Consider the following 10,144-nt stretch of genomic DNA (forward strand, 5'->3'; position numbering starts at 1 on the left):
ACAGCCCACTATGGACACCTATAGCTCTGCTATAGAGGTGTCCATAGTGGGCTGGCGAGCACAGCCCACTAATGAGTCCAATAAAATGGAAAATATGAAATAAGGGTTAAGATAATATGAGAAATATTTTTTATACACTCTTTTGCATTTGGAGCTTGAAGTCAAATAAGTAATTTGACAAGAAATTAGCACAATATCAAACCGGAAGTTGTCCAACTATTTCAGCCATGTTTTTAAACCGTTGTCAGTGGATAGAGGTCAGTTGCCATGGAGACGGTTGAGCTGTTATAACGTGACCAACATTTTGGCGTGTTCAAAATGGGAAACCCTGTGATTTGTTCTTTTTTTATTATTTCAGGTAAGTAGCTATCACAAGTAAAGTTATTTTCCTCCTCTCAACTTAACTTTTTCTCGTAAAAAAAAACAACCAAAAAACCCTGGTGACTACGTTTCCCAAAATGCAAAGCGCGACACTCCTGTGTGTTTACGCTCCGCTGTCACGTTCACCAATCTCAGCAGCGGCAGACTGCTGGTCACTGTGCTTCAATTCAGACATGGTGGCAGCCGTCAGTCAGTAAGACAACTCCTCGTTTCTTCTGCACCGGGGTCGGTGTTATCAGTGTAACGATGCCGGGGATGTGCTCTGTTCCGGGCTGTAAGGGCTACAGGAAGGCCAGGTCCCGGGGAGTCGTCTTCCACTCTCTGCCTACAAGAGACCCGGGCCGATGCAGAAAGTGGTTAAAGGCCATACAGAACCCCAAATTTGACGAAAACACGCCAGTCAGTAAATACGGCAACATAAGAGTCTGTAGCCAGCATTTTAAACCGGAAGATTACGAGCCGGACATACAGGCAGAACTTATGAAAACAACGCCCAGAAAGATCCTCAAGTCCCACGTTATCCCATCTGTGTTCTCTGGAAGACAACAAGAGGACGTGAACACCTCTCTGCCCGCTGACGACAGCAGCCGAACAGAGGTAAATCATTTACTTCACCTGGAGTTTTAAACATAACGTTGGCTAGAAACCCCTAATGTGTGGTTTAGAGCAGAGCTGCCGCTGAGGAGAGCTAGGACATCCATTGTGGTGGAAAGGTAAAGTGTAACCTGGTGCATGGTGACAGGAGAAAACGTCAACCCGTACGTCAACCCCAGGAAGTGCCTCACAGCATGTAGGGAAAGTGGTGGTGGGGGAGCTGGGGATTTAAGTTGAATGCACTAGACTTTATAGGCATGCAGGCACTTCTCAATAACTATCAATGATTTTCTGTGAAGAGCCGCATCTCTTCCTCTGACCCTGAAATGCCATAACGACATAAACTGTCAGTGTTGTCTGTCCTACTAACATCAGTGAAAGGGAGCGCAAACCAGCGTAATCAATTAGTAAAATGCATAAGCGAATGTAGTCTTGTGAATTAATTGCAAATTGAATAGCATGTAAAAGTTATTGAAGTTTGAACATGATAACTCTGTTTAAATGGATATTGCAACAGTCTTTCTGTTTGTTCCACTTACAAACATCTCTTGCTGAAACTTTCTTTATTCTACAATAATATAGTTGGTTGTTGAGTGTCAGTCACTGTCACTTTGGGCTGGTACTTGGCTGAACTACCACCCCAAAGCGTTGACTCAGCAATCAACCATCTTTCCAGAATCACTTTTTGCATCTATTTATTTGGAATGAGAGGTCTGTTTTTAAGAAAATACTGTAAATCAGGAGCTTGTTTACATCATTGTGACATTGTGAACTGACAAGGAACTGCCATGCCCTTTGAGGCTGTCCCTTGTTCATGCTCACATAGGACTGCAATCTTTCGCCCACTTACTATTTGGGACCCAGCTTGGTTAAACTCTGTGTATAAATTTAGATCACTAAAGGAGTAAGCGGGACCACAGCTGAGAGAAGGAGAGGAGTCGAGATACATAACTGAGGTTCTATTTGGTATAAGGTTTGCTCAGAGCGTGCAATACATGTGTGGAAAACTTGGGTTGGGAAAGGTTGGTGTTACTTTTATAACTGCTACAGTGAGCCGTCGATACAAGTTAGCACAAGCAGCAGGTGCCATATGTTACGTAATTGTTCTAATATGGAATTGGGTGGGAAATGACTGACTACCAAAACATTTTATTTATTTATTTTTTTAATTAGGCCAAGGCTCCCAGTACAGCTGCTCAAGCTTCTTCCTCAGTGGTTTCCTGTTCCAGCATTGATAGCGTTTTGGAAAGGGACTCTGTGTTAACCTCAGTAAGTATGATGTAATACAGCTGTGTTCCTAGTATTTGATGTTTAGTTCTTGATTTTAAACATTTTTTACACCAGTGCTGTAGGTATAACACATAACATCTGAAGCATTATTTCTGTGTAAATGAGTAATACATGCAGTCCAAGGTAATGTTTGTTGGTAAAACATTTTTATTTTTATTTATTTATTTATTTTTAAATAAATTTTTTCATTGTAAAATCCTATTCAGATTAGTTTCTCACACAGTATCTTTACACATTTTTGAACATCTGTTGTCCCAGATTGCCACAGGAGCTCCAAGCACCTCATCCCAGTCCCCTCCACCAGCTGAACTCAGCAAAAGTTTGTGCAATATTGCATCTGTGGATAGACTGAGAGAACAAAAGAGAGAGACTGAATTAAACTCAACAGTGACGTCAAAATCAAATAAGAACACAGAATCAGACTTAAGTCAGTCAAAGACTATTGTGAATGACAGCTGCTTGATGGAGCTGTTTAAGAAGTGCCAGACATGTGGACAGCCCATATCCAAAAAGAATGTGTCCCACTGCGGAGCACAGAAGATGGTGAGGTGGAGCTGCCTTGGTGGACACAGGGGCACATGGATGTCATCACCCCACCTTTGGGAGGCATTTCCGGAAATCCACGTTCTCACAGCTCTTTCCATTCTTTTTTCTGGTGGCACCTTTACACACTTCAAAAAGTGGGCCAAACATCTGCACCTGAATTTCATGGGTCATAAAACCTTTTTTGAAATTCAAAAGGCATACCTCAACCCTGAAATGAAACAGATGCACCGGACTAAGCAGGAAGAGATCTTTACAGCGGGGGTCCACCAACAGTGCAGTGATGACACTCTATTACACATTTCAGGTGATTCTCCTGGTTTCAATGTCAAGAACCAAAAAATGTTGGGATTCAACTTTGTTTTTTTTGTCTTTTTCTCCAATACATCAAACTGCAGGTTCAAGCCTAAAACTCTGTTGTTTGTTTACAAATATCTAATAGGAAAAAATTAAGTAGTCATGAGATTTTATATGAAGAGGTCAGAGGTGAACTTCACTGTGACATCATGATATTCAGTAAAAAATGTTCAGGCCATTATACAACAGCTTAGCTCAGGAACAGCAACCTGACTGGTGCACGGAGGCAGACAACAGCCAGGTGTCATTCTAGTTGTCTTCTTTTTCCATCTTTTCTTCCCCCTACATGAGTAAAAGATCTCAGCCAGAACCAGTGTAAAGCAAAACCTTAGAGCACCAGTTGCATCTTTTAATATGAGACATAACCTTAATTGCTGAACCAGACATTGAAAGCTTACCACGTGTTACTGAATGTTTTCTTGTTTTTACTTTAAAGGTCCTCTGAAGAGCATTAGGGCCTATTCGAGGAGAAGAGAGAAGGGAGTTCTATCGTCGTGGTCAAGGTGAGGCATCATGTACAGGCTATACATATCACAACCAAATCTATTTACGATAAATGGCAAGTGATTATCAACATGTTAAACCTTTTTTTAAAAGTCATTTGTTAATGGAGGCGAAGCTATGGGAATCCAATAAAGATACTCAAGTGACGTGAATCAGGTAACCTGCTGTTTGTTTGGAGACACAGAAAGCTCTCTTAAACTGGCCCTATGCAGCAGCTATGAAGAAGCTAAACTAATTGGTAGTTTCTAGACTCTAGACTCTGTACTTCCAGAATCTAGAGGTGCAGAGTTGACTGATGATTCTGTGTTTGTAACTACAAATGACCTTCAACAGTGTTTCACTGTAATTTGATCGTTTTTTTATTTCAAAAAATGGAATAGTGAAGCTAGAGATGTACATTTAATAGATCTCAATTGTGAGATCAGTTAAAAAAATATATATATATATTATTAAAGCGAGATTGTTGAAAAATGTATCAAAGCTTTATTGGATGAACTAATTTGCCCTACAAATGGAGCATGAACTATGAGGTCACTATTATACCTCCCAACATGGAGGATGTTCTGTTTTCCGGGAAGTATAACTCCCCATGGGACTTTTTTTAAATAAATACATATTAAACAAAAAAACAAATGATGTCAGACCTGCGGTGGGCAGCCCCCCTCCCAAGGGTCTGACTCAGACTGAAAAAGTCTGGGACCTCCACCCTGCATGGATTGTGTCAGTCCATTTCACTCCGTGAGAAGTTTTATTGTACTTTTAACATGATGAAACTGATCTCCAAGTTATTTTGTAATGTGTTTGGTATTAATTCAATAAAAACTTATATCTCACATGATTGCTGTATACATTGCTGTGTCTTTCTTCCAAATGTTGTACCGTGTATCCTCATCCTTTCTGCATGAAATAAAGTGGATAAAAAAACATGAATAAAGGCCTTTTAAGTTTTTATCTATGCAGCATTAATGTGTGCCTCGGTTTCCTGGAAGACTCATACCTCTTATTTGTTGTCATTGTGAATATTAATGTAATCCCAGTGACTTTAGTCTTGTTTACAACCATTAAAAACAAATCACTAATTTACCATAAATAATTATAAGATGACCCTAAAAGTCACTTATCATTATAAGGTTCTTGGTCAAGAAAAAAAACAACTAATCGACTAGAGACACTGACATTTGAAAAGTATTCCTTTTTTTTTCTCTGTTAGCTGCTCTGAAAGGTTGTGATGGTTTTACGCTCTAGCTGAGTCACAACTAGGTTTCAAACAACTACAGACAAAAGATTTTAACGTCCCTTCTCCTGTCGGGAGAGGGTAACCTGCCAGCCTTAATTTCACTTTAAATTTAAACAGTTTGTTTTAAAGTATACATACATTTTCATCTACTACTTAGTTTGTTTGAAGACACAGACTATTTTGTTGGTACTCATGGTTTAAGGGAAGGTTAACCCAACAGCATCCTAATATTTTCTTACTCACCCTAATGCCTACCCACCTGTGCTCTGTAGCCATGCGGTTAGTTTCAGTTCAGTATGATTAATACTATATCCACATCTTCTGACACTCCCACACGTTTTGGCACATACATAACTGCATTTGAAAACCTGAAAAATAACATATCTTTCCAGAAACACATTCCAGATTTCTCAGTCAATCCACAGATTAAAACATCGGAAGCTACTATAGGTATGATGGACAAAGTTGTATGTAACAAACAAGATGTCGGTAGTTACAGTACCTGCTCTCTGCTCTTATACATTCAGAAAAAGTCCACCTGGTGAACTTGAAACCAGTTCAACTGGAGCTTGTGTGTTTGTCAGCATGTGTAATATTTCCAAATCAGGTTTCGTGTCTGACGACAATGTTTCTGTTTTACAGTTATGAAATGAAATCTTCAATATCGCTGACTTCCACTGGTACTTGCATGGATGAGCCTCCTGCACGATCAAGTGCTGAACATGTATCGAGGTAAGCAAATGTAAACTTTACTCTTTTTTTGGGGGGGGGGGGGGGGGGGGGGGGGGGGCAGAATAGAGGGGCCCAATAAACGTGGAACTCTATCCCTGCATATATAAAAGATTTTTACCACACAAACAATAAAACAGCAAACCATTAACATGATTATTTCAAATGATTTCTTTTTATTTTAGCCAGAAAAAGTTGGCTGGTCAACTTTGGCTGTAGGCGCCACTTTGGACAGCCCTGCCATTGACCCAATAGCCCCATGTATGCAGTGGGTGTCTATTCTGAAAAACAGGGAAGTGTATGACTACTCGCTGTGGTGAATTGCAGTGCTTGAAGGGTAAATTGAGCATTTTTGATCCTGGGCCCTATTTCCCCATGTTTTTGTGTTTTTCTGTGCTCCAGTAGCTCAGTGTGAGTTAGCACCCCGTGTACAGAGGCTGTGTCCCTGCCTCAGTGGCAGAGACATTAAGTCTTACAGGTAATCGTGTGTTACACCAGACACTTCATGTCAGTGTACTATAGCAACTCTTGAATGGTCTGAAAATTAATTTATATATGTCTGCAGAGGTAAACAAGATGATGTTGATCATCAGAGCGACACTACACTTGAGGCATCTGAGGTGAACTATCTCCAGGACAGGTTAGTATGGATAGTTTTGAGAATGAACATTTAAATAGGTTTATATATCTGTCAGTACTGTACTGACTTCCTTTAAATACAATTTCACGCTTTTTTTAATTTTATTTATTCAGTGCCTTAACTGTAATTTGTTGTTTTCAGTTGTGACGAGATGGACGTTGCCATTGACGAGAACAGTATGAAGAACAGACTGTAATTTTATATTTTATCAGATATATTGCATCTTAATTTTTTCACTCTTGTAGCTGATCTGATTCTAGTATTTCTTATTTTTTTAATCGACTAGATCTGACTTGGATAGTGATATAGAAAAAGTTGCAGAAACATCTGAGCTGAGTGGTCCAGGAGCTGATGACAGCTGTGATGAAGAGGTCTACGTACCAACAATTCCACAGAGGCACCTGTATGTATTTGATCAGGCTCATTTTTTTTAAGTCATGAAGATTTTATGCTTGATACTCAGTTTTCAAATCCAGATTCTGCTAGTTTACATGTTTCCTGTATTACAACTTTTCAAAATAGTAAAAAAAAGTACAAAACTGCCCAAACCAATCTTATTTGTTTTCCACAATAAAATAACTTTGGAATATTTGGAAAAGGGAAAAGTGGGTCAAAAAGGGCAGCAAAGAAAAATATGTAACTCTAAATAGAAAGATTGCTGAACTTACCTCTCTACCCATTCAGTAAAGGAATTGCCAAAACTGAAGTGGTGAAAAAATTATGTGTTGTGCCTCTGTTCATTCACCTGACATGACTTGTCTTTGGTTTGGAAGAAGAATATTGTAAAAATACCGTAGCATACAAAGATCTTTGGATTTTACACATCAAGTGAACCAGTAGTGTTGGTCTGCTGTTTTCTGTCTCAGCTCCACAAAGTCTGAACTCTTACTGGAATGTGAGGAAGAGGAGCTGGAGCCATGGCAGAAACAAACTTCACACGCTCGGTTGAAAGAAGGGGATGATAATGGAGAGTTGAGTATGTTGCACCGATTCTTGAAGAACTTGTTGGTGTTGAGGTTTTCAAACATCCTAATTCTTTGAAGCATGTCATTATGTATACATTGCTAAATTATTTGCGACTGTTTGTTGAATATTGACAGTTTTTCATAACACTAATATTTTAAAAATATGGAAGTGTATAAGTGTATAGAGGTGTAAAATATAGAAATGTTTATTGTTAAAGTGCCCGATTTTGTCTATTTGTATGTTCTTACAGGTAATGACCAAGCTGATTGTAGCCCAGAGCCTTCACTTCTTCAGAGAAATACAGTGAGTAATTTACCAGCTCAGCTAAAAACAGAAAGTCCAGAGCCGGCTGCCTTCAACAACCAAGTATTGATGTTATTAGATTCGTATAATGTAATAAACGACCTGACTAACAGGTGAAAAAGTGTAGCTAGTACCTTGACATGTAATTTTAATTTTAAGACTTTGATACTTGGATATTAGGTGTGTTTCTTGAAATATGGACTCTGTTTCTGTATTTTTCAGAGCTTTATTGGGGCTTCTCCCAGGCAGCAGTTAACAAGCAACGCTGAGTTAATTGGTTCTCTCGGGACACAGTGCCGTGCTGGGAATTCGTTCACAGTATTACCAGGTAGAAGTTCGCTTTTTTTTTTTTTTTTTTTTTTTCAATGATTGTATAATGAGCATTGTGTTAGCATGTCCACATGTTGTTATTTTTCTTAAGCTGGTCTCAAGAGTCTGTGTTTTGTTTTTCAGCTTCTAAGAAGCGACGTTTCCGTAATGTGGCCACAACGACAGTAAAACAAGAGGCCTGTGATGAAATCATCGACAACCAAGAGTCCTTATCTGGTGTCCGGAGTCCTGCAGTGTGTGGAGCAACTTCATCTAACCAACTGCCGTCAGACCTACCAAATTCACAGACTAGTCCTGTAAACCTGTCTCTGCCTTCCTTTGCTGAACATGAACATAAGTCAACTGCCGCATCGAGCAAATGATAGTTTAGTGCACCAGGAGAACACACTGTTATGTTAACGGTTATGATGGGTAAGTTCACAAGTTGTTGTACTGTTGTATTACATGCAGTCACTGAAATTCCCCTTTAGAGGTATGGGTTTTATTGTAATATTATGTCTGTAAATTAAATTCTTAAAGCAAAAATCATTTTCAAGCGCTTCATTCAGGTAGTTATAAATGGCTGGCATTGGTTCAGTTTATTTATAGTACAGTAAGAATTTGTGAAAATAAAGCATTGCGGAATCAGATTTGTTTTAAAGTTAGGGTTATGAGGCAACACATAAGTGTTTAGTTTGCTATTGAGACCTAAATGTGACAAGTTTATCAAGTGTCTTTATTAGTAAATAAGTCACACATTAATTGTCTCTAAAAAAAGTAGGAAGTAGTTTACACCCTGGAAAAAAGGGCATTTTTACTTCAGGTTTAAATGGGTTAACATCACGTATGTGACCTGGGTGTGGTTAGAAGCAGGTCAGGTGATCTTGGGTCATTTAAAAATTCTGATTTCTCCCAATATGCTCCAGATATTCTCAACACTGTTCTTCACGTTTTAACTCCCACTCTACCATCCATGACTGCGAGACCAGCAAGCTTTATGGGTGTATAATGTTGTATACATAAGTGTGTAGTATGATGTAGAACTAAAGGGGCACTGTGTAGTTTTTGGAGAAGAAATTCTAACTCAGAATTCTGATATTTACAGTATAAATGAGGTAAAGGAGCAGTGGCTCTACTCCGAGCTCCCCGCGGATGAATGAACTCCTCTCCCTATTGCTAAGGCTGAGCCCAGCCACCCTACGGAGGAAACTCATTTTGAATGCTTGTATCTGCAATCCTGTTCTTTTGATCACTACCCACAGTTTGTGGCCATAGGGTTGGAACATATATGGACTGGTAAACCGAGAGTATTGCCTTCTGGCTAACCAGAATGGTCACCAGGATGGTCTGACACAGCTCCTGCAGTACTTTTGACATCGAACCAAACTGCCTGACCATGTCACGCTCCACTTCCCATCACTCGTGAACCAGACCCTGAGATACCAAGACAGCCCGACAATGTCCAGAGCCTTCAGCATCTCAGGGCAACTCTCATCCACCCCTGGTGCCTTGCTGCTTGGGATCTTCTTGACAACCCCAGCAATCTCTGCCAGTGATATAGACAAGTATTCCCCTGGGTCTTCGGACTCTGCCTCTACTTCAGAAGACTTAGTTAGTTGGATTAAGGAGCTCCTCAAAGCGTTCTTTCCACCAGGTTTCTCCATCATGTACCCATGTGAGCCTTGAAGTCCCCCAGAAGGACTATGGAGTCCCCAGATTGCACCCTTTCCAGGACACCAGCGAAGGTCTCTAAAAAGGCCAGGTATTCTGAGCTGACGCTTGGTGCTTAAACACAAAGGACAGTCAGGACTTTCCCCCCAGTGACTTTCAGTCACACAGAGTTGACAGAGGTCCAGCCCCTCTCTGGGAGTTTGGTTCCAGCACCAGTACTATGTGTGGAGGTGAGCCCAATTATATCTAGTTGGTACCTCTCTACCTCCTGCTCCAGCTCCAGCTCCTTCCCCACCAGAGAGGTGACATTCCACGTACGAGACAAGACACCAAGGCACGCCCTTGCCCTCAGCCCCTCACACATTGCAGCTGACTCCATTTGATGTAATGTTTAAAAAACTATTCACTATACCAGTGGTTCCCAACCTGGGGTCCAGGCCCCCCCTAGGGGGGCGCCAGAGATCGCAGGGGGGGCGCACAACTTTGTCTGCTCTGAGGTTGTGAGGTTACCAAAATTATATTTGTGCACATTAATTGTATAAAATCCCAATACCACACCCAACTGGATAATCAAAAGTCTTTATAATCCAAATTGAATGTATCTTTGGTCCACATTTAAA

At 40.3% G+C, this 10,144-nt stretch overlaps 1 protein-coding gene across 1 annotated transcript; it reads left to right on the forward strand.

Annotated features, from left to right (window-relative positions):
- The first annotated feature begins 402 nt into the window (after positions 1-402).
- On the forward strand, positions 403-8,503 carry LOC115580887 (uncharacterized). Its single transcript, XM_030415611.1, has 12 exons — positions 403-978; positions 2,149-2,244; positions 2,524-3,115; positions 3,602-3,668; positions 5,549-5,638; positions 6,201-6,275; positions 6,417-6,467; positions 6,562-6,678; positions 7,142-7,251; positions 7,492-7,544; positions 7,767-7,872; positions 7,998-8,503. The coding sequence occupies exons 1-12, from the start codon at positions 628-630 to the stop codon at positions 8,234-8,236; spliced, it is 1,947 nt and encodes a 648-aa protein (XP_030271471.1). The 5' UTR covers positions 403-627; the 3' UTR covers positions 8,237-8,503.
- The last annotated feature ends 1,641 nt before the right edge of the window (positions 8,504-10,144 follow it).

This window comes from Sparus aurata, chromosome 4 (assembly GCF_900880675.1).
Source record: "Sparus aurata chromosome 4, fSpaAur1.1, whole genome shotgun sequence".
NCBI classification, from domain to species: Eukaryota; Metazoa; Chordata; class Actinopteri; order Spariformes; family Sparidae; genus Sparus; species Sparus aurata.

Excerpts from the sequence above, each read along its gene's own strand:
- LOC115580887 (XM_030415611.1), top strand. The coding sequence starts at position 628 with ATGCCGGGGATGTGCTCTGTTCCGGGCTGTAAGGGCTACAGGAAGGCC. Across the intron at positions 6,679-7,141 it reads ACAATTCCACAGAGGCACCT|CTCCACAAAGTCTGAACTCT; the intron begins GTATGTATTTGA and ends TTTCTGTCTCAG. Across the intron at positions 7,873-7,997 it reads TTCGTTCACAGTATTACCAG|CTTCTAAGAAGCGACGTTTC; the intron begins GTAGAAGTTCGC and ends TTTGTTTTTCAG.